This window comes from Ahaetulla prasina, chromosome 5, assembly GCF_028640845.1.
Source record: "Ahaetulla prasina isolate Xishuangbanna chromosome 5, ASM2864084v1, whole genome shotgun sequence".
NCBI classification, from domain to species: domain Eukaryota; kingdom Metazoa; phylum Chordata; class Lepidosauria; order Squamata; family Colubridae; genus Ahaetulla; species Ahaetulla prasina.
In genome coordinates, this window is record NC_080543.1 from 138,559,916 (window position 1) to 138,575,359 (window position 15,444).

General features: G+C 45.1%; 1 protein-coding gene across 6 annotated transcripts in view; it reads right to left on the reverse strand.

Moving 5' to 3' along the window:
* The window catches only part of FGFR3 (fibroblast growth factor receptor 3), a 61,441-nt gene that overhangs the window by 10,736 nt on the left and 35,261 nt on the right, over positions 1-15,444 (reverse strand). For 2 of the 6 annotated variants that reach the window (XR_009155547.1, XM_058186769.1), the window contains exons 4-12: positions 13,488-13,657; positions 12,039-12,162; positions 10,441-10,631; positions 8,502-8,652; positions 6,094-6,281; positions 4,010-4,158; positions 3,797-3,918; positions 917-1,027; positions 16-206 (exon numbers count right to left, since the gene is read on the reverse strand). Coding sequence is in view for 5 of the 6 variants with exons in the window: in XM_058186769.1 (XP_058042752.1) it covers positions 16-206; positions 917-1,027; positions 3,797-3,918; positions 4,010-4,158; positions 6,094-6,281; positions 8,502-8,652; positions 10,441-10,631; positions 12,039-12,162; positions 13,488-13,657 (1,397 nt within the window). In the remaining variant the exon portion in view is untranslated. Of the gene's footprint in view, positions 1-15; positions 207-916; positions 1,028-3,796; positions 3,919-4,009; positions 4,159-6,093; positions 6,282-7,445; positions 7,591-8,501; positions 8,653-10,440; positions 10,632-12,038; positions 12,163-13,487; positions 13,658-15,444 lie in introns of all 6 variants that reach the window. The other 4 variants (XM_058186766.1, XM_058186765.1, XM_058186764.1 and 1 more) reach the window with 4 other exon arrangements.

Genomic DNA, 15,444 nt, shown 5'->3' on the forward strand with positions numbered 1-15,444 from the left:
GGCTTTGCTACTCACCTTTTGAGATGCCAGGTACTCCATCCCCCGGGCCACCTGGTAGGCGCATGACACCAAGTCTTTAAAGGTCAGCTGTTCCTCAGGAAGCTTGCAGGTATCAAAGGAATAATCCATGCCAGGTAGCCGACGGGCTCTCAGGTATTCCCTTAAATTCCCCTTGGATGCATATTCCACAAGAACGTAAAGAGGACCTGGAAGAAACAACCCATAGTTGGTTGATATGCCCTCTCGTTTCTCGCTTAACTTTCCTGGCAGCTTGCTACTCGTTTTAGCACTGCTGCGTCCTTTCGTTCAGATTTTAGAAGAGAGGACCTTCAGTTCCACCACAGATGCATTAACCTTGGGAGGGAGAGGAGCTGCACCCTAACAATTTAGCAAGGTGATATGGGGCGGGTGAAGACGGACATGGTTCAAACTACAGACATCAAAGCTGAAGCTGGAAGAATCCACCACCTTCCAGCCACTCATCAGAAAGGAACCCTGATGCCCACCCATGGCAGGAACTTCTAAGCAAATGGAGATTGACTGACTAATCCAAGGCCTACTCTCCACGGTTGCCCTGAGGAGGCCTCGTTTGAAAGGCCACCTGCGTATTCAGCAGAGATGCCTTCCTGAACACCCACCAAGCTTCCAATTCAGACAGTGGAAAATTTGAGCTCATGTCAGAACTTCCACCCATACAGTTCGACCTGTGAGGTTTCCTCATGCAGGTGTTTCTCCAGATCAGAGAGATTTTGAAGAGGCAGAATTCACCTCCTTTGCTTTGAGAAGAACCTCAACGGGAGAAAGCAAAAAAGCCAGGACACCGAGGGATATCGATAGGCACGAAGAGGCCCAGGCTGGAACATAGGCCTGACTAACTTCACCCAAAGCTCCAAAGCTGTCTGGTTTAGGAACGTACCATCCTGCGTGCAGGCCCCCAAGAGGTTAATAATGTTTTTGTGCTTCCCGATCATCTTCATCATTTCCATTTCTGAGACTAAGTCAGAGAGATCTTTGTCTGTGGCGTCATCTGCCAAAGAGAGGAGAAAAGCAGCAATGAAATGAAAGCCTTTCTGTCATGGGCCTCACATATCTAATGGCGCCCCGATATTTTAGCTTGCAGGTCAACGGCATTCCCACGCTTGGCCGTGATTCTGCCCTATTCCTGGTTTTAGGGATCAGGGACTCTTCTCTCCGTCTTTCCTCCAATTCTGGACAACAAAGGATGTTTTCAAACAAGCACATCTGATATTTTGCTGGTTTGGGTCCATGTCCAGGCTAGGTCAAGGGAACCATCCAGAAGTTCTCCAGAAGTGAGGCTCCTCCTATTTCAAAGATGGATAGGAGCAGTGGTGGGTTGCTACCGGTTCTCCCCGGTTCTTGTGAACCGGTAGTAAACATTTTGAGTAGTTCAGAGAACCGGTAGTAAAAATTCTGCCTGGCCTTGCCCCCAATCTATTCGCTGCCTCCCGACTCCCAGCTGATCGGCTGGAAGGAAAAAACTCAGGGCTCACTTGACAAAGAAGAAGAAAAAAACCCCCAAGACACCGTCACTTTAAAGCCTCCCAACTGATCGGCTAGAATGAAAAAATCAGGACTTGCTTCTCAGCCAGGAGATCGCTTGGCAAAGAAGAAGGTGAGGGGGAAAGATGCTGTCACTTTAAATTGAGAGAGCGGCTTTTTACTTGCAGATTCAGAAGCAGTTCACATCTGGGTCAGCTGAACAACAAACTGGATAAGAGGAGGGATTCTTATATGGTTCTATGTTTTTGAAGTTTTGAGGTTTGTGCAACATGGGCTTTGTGTTTCTAAAAAGGTTTGGGTGATTTCCATTGTGAAATATCTTGTCTTGAACGAGTTTTCTGCCTGCTTGTAAATGGAGCAGAACTTCCAGCTTCCACTTTCTATGATCTCTAAGCACCGGTAGCTGTTTTCTGCTTACAAAGTTTCCTTTATGCAGCTGGCAGGAATGTGGAATTCCAGGCACGTTCCTTGTTAGCAGCCTGATTTTTCCTTGCTTTTCTGGGAGCCTTTTCTTATGAGTAATATTTTATTTGGGAAATGAAGAGCGGGGAGTTTGATTCCTTCCCAGAACAGATTAGTGGGGTGGGGAGGGAATGGGGATTTTGAAGTAACCTTCCCCTGGAGTGGGGAGGGAATGGGGATTTTAGGCTTGCTGTCAAACATCAGCCATAATAGTAATGACTGTTTTGAACAATATGCAGGTTGTATTACATGAATGGCTATTTTATATGTGAAATTATGACTGAAACCTATATAGGTTCACAAAGGGCCATGGGTGGCTCAGGCTGTAAGACAGCCTGTTATTAAACACAGCTGCTTGCAATTACTGCAGGCTCAAGTTCCACCAGGCCCAAGGTTGACTCAGCCTTCCATCCTTTATAAGGTAGGTAAAATGAGGACCCAGATTGTTGGGGGGGCAATAAGTTGACTTTGTATATAAATATACAAATAGAATGAGACTATTGCCTTACACACTGTAAGCCGCCCTGAGTCTTCGGAGAAGGGCGGGATATAAATGTAAATTTAAAACAAAAACTGTCAGGAAGTTTCTCCTTAGTTTTAGGTTGCTTCTCTCTGTTCAGTTTCCATCCATTGCTTCTTGTTTTGCCTTCTGGTGCTTTGGAAAATACTTTGCCCCCCCCCCCACTTCTTTCTAGCAGTCCCTTAAATGCCTGTTGCCTATCACACTCTTGGGCAAAGCATGTGAGCCATTTCCTTCTTTCAGTGGTCCATGAAAGTGCATCTATAGCAGAGGTCTCCAACCTTGACCACTTTAGGACAGCAAAGAGGAATTCTGGGAGTTGAAGTCCACAAGTCTCAAAGTGGCCAAGGTTGGAGACCCCTGATCTATAGTATGTAGATAATAAAGTTGAAAAAAGGTGAACAACATTTTTGCAGAATATAGATACGTTGAGGCTGGGTGTGACAAGGAATGGCTGGGAGGGGAGGGGCCAGGGGAGGTACCCCTTGACGTGAGTGACATTGAGTTGGCCACACCTACCCAGTCACATGACCAGCAAGCCACACCCACTGTCACATGACCAGCAAGCCATGCCCACAAAATAAGCCACGCCCACAGAACCAGTAGTAAAAAAATATAGAACCCACCCCTGGACAGGAGGTCCTTTTTGGAATGGCATTTCTCAGCCAACCCTCCCCATTCTCAGAGAGGACAATTCCACTTCCTCTCTTAGAATGGAAAGAGAAGCAGCTGAGGAACTGAGAGGTGGAATCAAAGATGAATTGGAGCCCACCGTCTGTTGTCCTTGACTTACAACCGCAATTGCCATTTTTGTTGATAAGTTGTTATCTGATTTGTGCCCCATTTTATGACTGGTATTGACACTGCTCTTACGTGATCATTAAGCGAATCTGACTCCCCCATTGACTTTGCTTGTCGGAAGCCAGTTGGGAAGGTCACAAACGGTGATCACATGACCCTGGGACGGCGGAATTGTCATAACTATGAAGCCGTTGCCAAGCATCCAAATTTTGATCACGTGATCATGGGGATGCTGCAACAATCGCCAGTATGAAAAGTGGTCATGAGTCACTTTTTCCAGTACTGCTGTAACTTCGAATGGTCACTAAATGAATGGCTATAAGTCAAGGACTACCTGTATAAAGGACAGGGAAGAGACCCCTAACAGCCTGAGATGACCTACAGCAGAAGTCGGTCCACGGAGGCGAAGCTTGGGAGGAGAACCTAACCAGGATTAGAAACCAGAAGTGCAAAGAGCCAAGGCTCACAAAGACCACCCGTGTCCTTCGGTACCTTTCAGCATCTTGACGGCTACAGTAACAGGCTTGCTTGGCTTTTCCTTGTCGATCCCCATGGCTTCGGCCATCACCACTTGCCCGAAGCAGCCTTCGCCCAGCGGCTTCCCAAGGGTCAAGCTGAAAAGCAAACCAGTGTGGATAAGACTCAGGCAGCTGAAGAACCAGGAAGCGGCCCTCTCCAATCCGTGCCTAAATCCGGTTTCCTCACCGAGATCTCGCCAGTTCCCACTTGGGATCTGCCGGCAACTCCAGCTCGGAGACGTTGGCCAGCATGGCACCCTCGCTGGAGGAGAGGCGGGTGATCCTCACCAGAGGAGTGTTGGAGTTCATGGATGAGTTGGACTCCAAGGACACCTGCTTGAGTAGAGCAAAGGAGCCGTTACTGGCAACAGCCTCTTGCGTGGGGGGAGGGGAGGGGGGAGCCCACGGGGCGGAGGGGGGGAGGGGAGCCTTCGTGAGCCACAGTGAGAGCCAGAAGGGTTATCAACCTTGATGGGAAGCCACTGAGGGCCCCCTCCGAGACCTTTGGGTTGAAGTGGTCTAAGGTCTAATTCCTGGGAGTTAGCAACTCTGCTCCTTTGGAATTTATTCCAATGAGGGTAGCACATCTATTGATTTACTGCCTGCTCCTGGAAAACAGTCAAGATCTCTGGAATATAACTTGGTTGCAGTATAAAGCAGAACTACTCCAACGCTTCCTGTGACCTTGAGGAAGCCTTGAACCACGTTGGCTTATATTTGGCATGGAGAAAAGAAGGGGGAAATGCATGGGATGGAAAAATGAATAGGAAAATATTCTTTCTCTCCCTCTCTCTGTCCCCGTGTCTCCCTGTGTCTCTTTCTTTCTTTCTTTCTCTCTCTCTCTCTCTCTCTTTCTTTCTTTCTTTCTTTCTTTCTTTCTTTCTCTGCCTCTCTCTCTGTGTCTCTCTCTCTCTCTCTGTGTCTCTCTCGCCATTAGAATCATTCAATGAAAACTAACTGAAAACAAAATTAGAGGAGGTCAAAATTAGAGGAGGTCAAAGAAAGCACTTCTTTAGACAGTACTTATTACTAAATGAAGTACTAAATGAAGGCAAATGTATGTATCCCAGGATAATGTTGCAGGACCCAGTCTGACTCAGTCACAGGACCAGAGCTTGAGTCTTCTGAGCTTTTGGACTTGTGCTGGAGCCCATTCTGAGAGAGAGAAGTTCTCAAGGAAAAGAGAGAGAAGATCCCCAAGGATAGGCTCCAGCGTGAGTCCGAAAGCTCGGAAGACTAAACCTCTGGTCCCTGTGACTGAGTCAGACTGGGTCCTGTAAAACTTAATCAAGTTGTGGCACTGATCACAAGATATGATGATGGCCCCTAAGTTACATGAAATTCAAGGTTGGCGGCTGATTCTGAAGACTCTGCCTATTCTTCAGGGTCCCAGGATTATCTGTCTGGCTTCTGTGAGAAAAAGAATACTTGGCTTGATCCAGAAGGCCCGTCCTTATCATCTCAGGGCTTCCCATTTCTTCCCCTGGACCCGGGAAGCACTAACCAGGTTAACAAATAGCCCTGATGTGGCCCCTTCTTAGCGTGTTTGTCCAAGAGAAAGTCTCTGTGTGAATTATGAGTCGCATCAGTACAAACAGGTCCTTTGTGCCTTTTCTTAATGTCAAGAGAAGCATTTTGGGAAGCCTGATTGTGATCTAAGTCCATTTTACATGCCACATTAATGTAACATCATGGAGAATTCAACCAACAGCTAAGCTAAGATCTGGAAACCAGAATGTTGTTCAACTTTAAGGCCATCCTTCAAATGAGGGGTGGGGAACCTGTGGACTTCAATTCCCAGAATTCCTGAGCCAGCAAACAACAAACGTTAAGTCCCCAGAAACAGCAAATGTAGAATAAACCCGTATTCTCCCTAAAGTGACCTGGTCCTTCTCTAGGTCTAACAAATCAGAAGGGCCTAAGGCAGAGGTGGGTTTTAGCAGGTTCTGACCAGTTCTAGAGAACAGGGAGCGGGAATTTTGAGTAGTTTAGTATTTGGTATTTTGGTATTTTGGAATTTTGAGTAGTAAAAATTCTGACTGGCCCCGCCCCCATCTATTCTCTGCTTCCCGAGTCCTAGCTCATGGGGCGGGAATGGGGATTTTGCAGTATCCTTCCCCTGGAGTGGGATGGGAATGGAGATTTTACAGTATCCTTCCCCTGCCACACCCACCAAGCCACACCCACAGAACCGGCAGTAAACATGTTTGAAACCCACCCCTGGCCTAAGGAATAGAGAGGAACAGAGATCTTGTATCTACTTTCTGTTACCTGTCTCTTGAGGGGGAACTTGGAGACTTTCTGAACTGCGGTGGCGTTTATAGCCTTTTTGGCCGGCCTTTTAATTTTATAGATCATCACCATCACGGCCACCAGGATGGAAAGAGCGAAGGCAATCCCGTAGCTGAGGATGCCGGCGTAAAACGAACTGGAATCCTGTCTCGCAACCCGTTTTTCTGCTGCAGAAGGAGAGACGGATGTTAGGAGCCAGAAAAATGGCAACCTAACCATATTCTGATATGTTTCAATGCAGATCATCCCCAATCTAAAATACACAAGTGCACCAAAGGCTCATGGCACAGCACTAAGTAGCTGCCATCTCCAGATTTCTTTAAATTTGGGGATCGACCCTTGTGTGGAAGGGTTTTCACCAAATGAGACACGAAGGTCTCTCTTCTGAAAATCTATTAGCTTTCTCCGCTAGATCCTTTATTTAGGAGCAGCCGTTTATAAACACTGTAACAACGGCCGTCTTGACATTCAAACGTAATTAACACGCACAGTAATACCAAATGAACGTGTATTAAAAGAATAATGATGAAGTGCAAAATGTCAGTTGTGTTGCAGCACTAAACGAGAAGCGTTCTAGCATTTCTGAGATGAGCTGGCAGCCAATAGACGTTGTGGAGCTGAGAGTGGCGTTGTTTAATTTGGGGTTGTGTGATTCATTGGCGCAAATCGTGAGGGCTCCTCCCTGCCGAGAGACACCCCAAGGCAGAAGAAGGGGTGTGGGTGGGGGTGAGCCAGCAGGCCCTTCGTCAGGTCCACCTTGTGAGAAATCGGCTATGGAAGCTGAGAACCACAAGTGACTCACAGGCCTTCCCAGAAGGAGTCTTGTGTTTTCCAAATCAAATGTGGGCGCAATTCAGCCAGTGAAAGTTGGAATCCAGTAATAGGAAACCGCTCCATTAGACTGAGCATTTAGCATTCAGAAACGCCCCAACTTGTAGGTGGTGCGGAACAAAGACTTTTGAACTTTCCGGAGGCCCCCCCAGGAGAGAGACAAAAGTCACAATCGGCTTTGCAACGGCTCAACTGAATCCGTGGCAGCCTCTCTCTTCTCACACACTTGTGGCTGTCTAAAAATCGGTGCTGCACCCACAACGGCTCCTGAAAGGGGCACCACCAGGGCTCCCCAGATGGAGAAAGGCTAATAATTTGTGCTTACTCCAGAGTAGAAATGTGTCATTTATTGCCACTTGCAATGAGTTGCATGAAACGAAACATGTTTTTGGTGACTGAGGATGATCGTCCTGTCTTGAAAGGCAAGATGCACCTCCCGCTCAAGAGCTGCACCTTGCCCTTTAGAGGCAAAAGGGGGAAAGGAGACCAAGCAGAAATACCTGGTAATACCGTCAGCCAAGCAGAATGATGTGAATAACCAATAGAATTCCCCGCCAGGCAAGTATATTCCCCAGCGTCTTCAAAAGTAACATTGTGCAAGGACAGAATTTCTAGCTCTTTATCCGTTTTGTTAACACCTGCTGTCTACGGAGGAAAGAACAAAACAAAAAGAGAGATAGGAAGGAGAGAAGGAAGAAGGAGAACAGGATAAGCAAAATTCCCAGAAAAGATCACCCAGACAAATTTCAAAAGCAGGCGGCGATCGGAAGGGCCTCTGCGGCCTGCCCTGGTTCCCTTGCACAACCACGGTTGGTTTCCAAAGCAATCAGCTCCCTTCACCAGCCTCTGACTCTGTCCCACTAAGGATGCATGCAAGCCAAAGCGTCCAAATGAAAAATCCCCTTCACAAGATGACTGTCTCAGGGTGGGGAGGGCGAGGGGGGAGGTGGAGGGGTGGAGAAGGGAAAGAGACAAGCAGGGAGGATCCAAGGCCAGTGGGCACGCGCGGCTTTACCAGAAAAAAAGGTTTTCATGTTTTAATTTGCAGAATTCATCCAGAGATTGGTGGGTTTTTTTGCCCCCCATCCAGAAAGCCCTCGCGTCTCTTAGAAATGTACTCTTTCAGTACATTTCCTGGCCTGTTTTTTTTTTGGGGGGGGGAGAAGGGCTGAAAAGGAGGAAGGCCTTCAGAACACGTGGCCTTGGTGGCAAAGGGTTTCCATGGGAGCTCCACCAAAGTGAGCTTGATGGATCGTGAAAAGAGGAGGCAGAGAACTTGATCAGACAAAGCGCCGGTTAATAACACAAACCGGGAGGAAGAGGAGTTTCAAAGACAGTCATTAATGTGGGAATTTTTCTTAGCGAATGATTCATAAAGCGTTTCGTTATTCTAAAAGTTAGGGAGAAAAAAAGTCCAAGCCGTCATCTCAAAGACGTAGGGGAGGAGTGGGGAAGCACCCCAAGAGGAAGAGGAATGGTAACGACTAGCAGTTGGGAGCTTTTTTTCGGCTCGTTCGTGCAACTGCGAAGCCTCTGGGACAGAGTTGAGGAATTACCTGCTTCTGGTTTGTGAATGTGGAGCCAAAATGATTTTTCGGCTCTGCCTATGAAATTGCTGGCTCTACAAAGATATTCGCCTTCGTCTTGTTTGGTCACATTGAATAGATTTAGGTTAGCATCGGCTTCAGTGTTTTTACTGATCCAAGACTGCAGAACAGACAAAAACTTGAACTTCAGTAACCCGACAATCTCTTTCCGTCACAGGTTAGACAGGCAGGGCTGGCTAGCTCTCACTCGGCTCGGCTTCACTTTTGGGTAGAACTCCCTGTTGGAAGAGGACGGCTCCTTCTCTCGGTGCAGGAGTCCACCTTGAAGCCCCCGAGAGAGAGACGGTGGCTGGGTCTCCTGCTTGGACCTATCCAGGAGGACAGGCCCACCTTCTCTCCACTCCAGGGGTCTCACTGCCCCAGGAGTTTTGCCCCTAAGAAAAGTCCCCCAACTGGAATCTGCCTTTGGATCTCTTGGATCCAATTTCTTTTTTTCAAATTCTGCACTCTAGCACAAGAGAGGATTGGTCTTGATGTTCTTCTTTGAAGGGTCCTATTAGACATTTGAACGGGGGTATCCTAAACCACCCCCCTCCATCTTCTCTTTCCAAGGCTCAGCTGGCCAATCCAACTCTTCAATCTCCTTCCACAGCCGTCCATGTCTACCCTTCGCTTTCCCTCACTGTCTTTCTCCCAACCTCATTGGTCAATTCTTAGGCTGCAATCTAGAGGCATTTACTGCATGATCTATTAAAGCAGTTAGTGGATTAAAGAATGAGCAACACTTATTCTTGCAAAATTTATCCTTGATAAGCAATATGGATAGAATTCAAGATGCTGACGGAACCAGTGACTTTACGATCTGTTCAGGAGCTTCTTAAGTATTGATGGCAGGCAATCTACATCAAATGATTGATGAATCGTCCTTTTCCCTTTTTTTGAAGATTAAAGGACATTTTGTATTCTCCAATGTCTCCAATTTCTATATTCAGAGATCAGTTCATCTATGGACCAATGACGGAAGCCAGCAAGGCATCGTATGGCTTTGCTAAGGGATTACAACCGACTGTTTTCCTAAAGCAATCTCGTCTTGCTGCTTGCATGAAATTTGGTCGTGAAAGATGAAGATCCTTTTGGGAAGGCTAAGATATTGCGAAACAGCTGCCCACCCCCACCTATGCAAATAATCCTTATATTAATTCTGAATGATGATTATCTTCCCTATCATTAAGCCTGACAAGCAGTAACGTCTTGAGCAGGCTAAACAGGTTCACGATTTCAGATTTACATCCAGCTTTTCCCAAAGGTGCTGTCCTAAAAGTCAACTGGACTTTGGTTTTTTTCGTGAAAACCTTTCACTTCTTATCCATGAAGCCATTTTCAAGGGAAAAACCCAAGAAATTCCAGTTGGCTTTTGGAAAAGCACCTTCGGGAAAAACCATGTCCTGGACGATGGATGATCTCTGTGGACGTCAAGCCTTTCCCAATCTGTGGCCCTATCTCTCAGACGTGGTCAGTTTATTTATTTTATTTTTATTTATTTATTTAATTTTGTTATAACAATATACACAAGCATCACAAACAAAAATTATATAATATATAAACATATATATAGGGAGAAACAAGGAAGTATAAGCATATATATATATAGGAAAAGAACATTAGGACAGGAACGGTAGGCACGTTTGTGCTCTTATGCATGCCCCTTAAAGACCTCTTAGAAATGGGGCGAGGTCAACAGTGGATAGATTTTGGTTAAAGCTTTTGGGGTGATGAGAAGAGACCACAGAGTTCCTCTATGGGATTAAACCCTGGCTCTTCCAACAAGATTTTGAGCAGATCTCGAGGTTAATCTGATAGCGGTTGTTATGAGTGACTTCCTGTAAATATCTCCTCATTCTTGTAGATTCCAGCTTTAAAAGACTCACATGTAATGATGTATACCAACCTTTAGGACAGAGACGTAAGGAGTCCCATCCGGCCCGTATTTGCTTCCATTGACTTCCACATGTTTCAACCACTGGATGTGAGGCTGAGCATCACTGTATACTTTGCAGTGGAATTCCACATTGCTCCCAACCACCACCGTTTGATTGGCAGGCAGCCCTGCCTGGAGAATGGGGCGGTGTGGAGATCTTTCTGCAGAAAGGAGAGGACGCATACTTATTATGGGCAATGAGTAAACCCCTCTAGCCAACATTTGTCCAATAAAAGCTCCCTGTTAGCACACCACGACGCTGCTGCTAGCTGTTGCAAGAGGCCTACGTAACCACAAAACCGAGGTGCGATATAATATTTGCACTTGTAAGCTGTTGCTCAATTCCCATCACTCCTGTGGAAATGAAAAGGTGGACTGAAACCGGAACGAAAAACCACAAAGTGCATGACTGCCTTGCTCAGTCTGGATTTATAAATGGGAAGCAAGGTTTGCTATCATCAGCTACCATCAATATACTAGGAGTAGGATAAACTGGATGTAGCAAACTCCTCTGAAGAAGCCTGGATGTAATTTTTGAAACACTGTTTGGTGAGATACCAATTTTCTGGAGGTTTTATCAGTTGGATTAAAATGCAGTATCTGAATTCATTGGCTGGAATGACTCCAATTGGATTCATATCTTCAGCTATTTTGATATCTCATATAATCCAACCAGGATATTCTTCTCGTGTTGAATTGGGCCTTGGAAATTGGACCTGTTTTAGTCCACAGTCAAAGGAAATGTAGAATATAAAACTGTGGCTGCAGTGGAAACTATAAAGCTATTATATGCAGACTTTGCCTACATTTCCCCCTCAATAAATTATCAATTCAATAGATTGTAGTATATCTTAATACCCTTCCAGATCTAGCATATCTGAGGAAACTTATAAGAAATCGACATTTTTTAAAAAATATGAATCTTCTTAAATGCTTGGAATATGTCCCGGTATTGTTTGTATCTTTAATATCTAAACAATATAAAGTTTATATTCATATAAACAGCTTATATGGACTAATAAAAGTAGTTTACTAGGACTGATGCAGATAGTCAGAGTAAGCCCTACGTTAATTCCTCATTGATATTTAAAGAAAATCAATAAGATATTGAGAAAGTTTTCATGGGACAGATATTTCCCATCCGCCAAAAACACTTCTTTATACAGAAGTAATAATTTAAACAAAGGGTTTGCAGAACTGGGGACTAACTCTAGGTGTAGTTTTCAAAATTGTACGTGTGTTAATTCTTAGGTTATTTTTCTTTTGAGGTAGAGATACAATATAGTACTTTTTTTATTACTTGCCCCCAGGAAAATCCTGTTTCCTCTAAATTCTGAATCCTGAGAGTGAAGGGAAAGTAGCATTTTGGTTCCCAGACTCCTTCAATTCAGGAAATCTACTGTTTCCAACTGTTTTTTCCAATTACTCCAAGAAGTGGAGTATCTGAGACGAATTCCTTCTTTCTTTAAGAAGATGTAGTTTGGGACAGATGGGGAACAGCTGTCCGTTCTGTGACTGCCAAGTGGCACTTCATGGCTCTTGGATGCAAAATTTAAAACAACACTTACCAAGAACATCCAGTTGGTAAGTATGCCAGATTACACCGTATTTGTTCTGGACCACACAGGTGTAGTTGCCTCGGTCTGATGGAACAACGCTCTCCATGACGAGACTCCACTGCTGGTGCCGCAGCTGAAAAAACGGAAAAGATCAGTAGATAGAAGCTTGCCTTGGTCCTTCAGAAAATGACATAGCAAAAAGATCCTTTTTCTAGAATTGAAATGTGAGGTGCATAAAAGTGGCCTCTCTCTCCCATGTGCTCCAGAAACAGGGCTAGAATTAGATCTCCTTCCTCATTTCAGAATGAGAACCCAACCAGGCAATTCTGAGAGTTGAAGTCCACAGTAACGAGTGGAAGATCATCAAAGGGAGATCCCAAGTTAGAAGTAAGGAGAAATTTCCTGACAATGAGAACAATGAATCAGTAGAATAGCTTGCTTCCCAGAGTTGTGGGTGCTGCATCACTGGAGGTTTTCAAAAGTAGACTGAACAGTCAATTGGTCAGGATGGCAAAAAGGCTCCTGTCCCCTCCAGCATTTTGATTCTATGTTCTGAAGCAGGGGTCTCCAATCTTGGCAACTTTAAGACTTGTGGACTTCAATTCTGGGAGTTGAAGTCCACAAGTCTTAAAGTTGCCAAGATTGGAGACCCCTGTTCTAAAGTAGCCCATGTTGGCAAACCCTGATCTGGACCATGTTCCCTCATTTGCAGCATAAAGGTATTAACTGTGCAGATACGTTAATGAATACCCAACAGCATCTTGGCACGTTCACAATAACTTTCCGTAATATCCATAATGACACTGTGTGTTTTCTTGAATAATACAACCCAACTGGATGAAAATGATGAAGCCAAGTCCGATACTTGGACTTAAGTTAGAAGTTGGATTTGTGTTGGAAAAGCTAATACTTACATTTAAGGAAATTCACATTAACATATACCCTATAACAAATCAATATCTATCATCTCTGTCTGTCTGACTGTCTATCTATCTACAGTATCTTTCTTTCTTTCTTCCTATCTATCTATCTATCTATCTATCTATCTATCTATCTATCTATCTATCTATCTATCTATCTATCTATCTATCATCTATATTTATATTTATCTCTCTATCTCTTTATGTCTGTCTGTCTATCTATCTATTGATTTATTGATTTATCTATCATCTATTTATCTATCCACCGACATGCTCATTAAATAGATTACTTTCTTTCTGTATCAACACTTATTAGTGGTGTAACTTCTGGGTCTAATTTACAAGCATTCTAGAGCATCCGGTGCATTTCAAGAATAACCTCAAAGCAGTTTCAGTAAGCAAATAGGGGGCGGGGGAGGAGGGGCTTATACTTATTCATCCTAAAAGGCTCTTCCATCAGAGAGAAACAAAGGCCAGCTCTGGGCCTGAGTAAGCAAGATGGGTGGCCACCAAATCCCACCCACGAATGAGGACTCACTTTAATGCCTCCAATACGGTGCTCCCCTCTGAATTCTTTGCCATTTTTCAGCCAGTATATGGAAGGAAGCGGCTTGCCAGCTGCCGGGCACCGGAAACGAACAGTATTGGCCGCTGGTACTGCCAAAAGCTTCTTTTCCATTCTGTCACGATGGGTCCAATAAGGCGCAACTGCAAATAGAAAGCAGAATGAGAGAGGTCAGCTGAGGAAGGCTGCAGGTCCTCAGCTACTGAGGTCGGAGGGGGCCTCATCTCCACCAGCTTCCTATCAGGGATGGTCTCCTAAACTCTAACTGAGCAGCAGCGTTCAGCAGTCCTAGGCAGCATGATGGAAACCTTGATGGAGGTTTGGAGGACTACCTGTTACCCTTCCTTGGGTAAAATGACCTCTCCATGTGTATAATTAAGCATAGGATGAAGATGAGAAGAACAGGCTGAATGAATGCATCAGTAGCCCTTTGAAAAGCCCAGAGACTCTGGAGAGTCTCCGTCATCCAGGTCATGGTTGCGTCAAAGGTGCTTTTCCAAAAGACAACTTTCTGAGGTTTTTTCCTTTGAAAACATTTTGCTTCTCATCCAAGAAGCTTCTTCCGTTCTGCAGGATCCAATCAGGGTCGGCCACCAAGACCAGAACTTTCGGACTCGTGCTGGAGCCCATCTTTGGGGAACTTCTCTCGCTTCAGTTCTGACTGAAGCAAAATCTTTTCAAAGAAAAAAACCGAGAAAGTCCAGTTGTCTTTTGGAAAAACACCTCTGAGATGGTTGCAAAGCCAAAACCACAGAAAACAAGCGGACTTTTTCCTTTTTAGTGTTGGTAACAAACAAAGGTGTGAAGAGCAAGTTCACTCAAGGAGAGAATTGGTCAGAGGGAAAAAGAGAAGTCGGCACATCCAGAGAAGTTGGTGTGAACTGCAGACAACAAGGACATGGAAGTTGATGGGGCCAGTTCTATAACTGCCTTGCCCGGACCAGGAAGGGGAGCGTTTGGTGAACAGTTATGTTGGTTCACAAGTCCTGTTTTTATACTCCAACAAATCCCACTATTGTTAAAAACCAAGAATCGGTTTTCTCTCTTTTTGAGGGAAGACGGACACCAAGGTAACTTAAATTTGCTTAATACAAACTCCAAATCTTCCCACAAAAGAGGAATACAACAAACAAAGAGGTATCGAGCTTGTTATTGCCATCAAATTATTAGATTTCTCAACAGTTTCCTGACACAACAATTAACCAGCAGAAAGTCTTGCCTCCAGAAGCTGTGGATGCTCCATCACTGGAAGAAGAGATTGGACAGCTACTTGTCTGGAATGGTATAGGATTTCTTGCTGAAACAGGGGATTGGATTAGAAGACCTTCAGGGTCCCTTCCAACTCTGTTATTCCATTATTTTATTCAAGATATGGTCCCTGACCACCAGGAGGCTGACCATGTCTTGTCCTAGCACAGGAGTCTCCAAACCTGGCAGCTTTAAGACTTGTGGACTTCAACACCCAGAATTCTCCAGCCACCATAGTCCACAAGTTTTAAAGCTGCCAAGTTTGAAGACCTCTGTTCTAGCAGATACCTTCAATGGTCCAGTAGAAGTCTTCTGATTAGGCATTTGTGGTGAAAGCCACTTCAGCTTCATTACTGACTAATGGGTGGTGAAATCTTCCCAGTGGTGAAATTCCAATTTTTTTATTACCACTTCTGTGGCCGTGGCTTGGTGGGAGTGGTGTGGCTTGGTGGGCGTGGCAGGGGAAGGATACTGCAAAATCTCCATTCCCTCCCCACTCTTGGGGGAAAGATATTGCAAAAATCCCCATTCCTACCCCCACTCCAGGGCCAGCCAGAGGTGGTATTTGCCGGTTCTCCGAACTACTCAAAATTTCCGCTACCGGTTCTCCAGAACCTGTCAGAGCCTGCTGGATTTCACCCCTGGCAACTCCTATCAAGCCACCCTCCTAGTGAAAGGAACA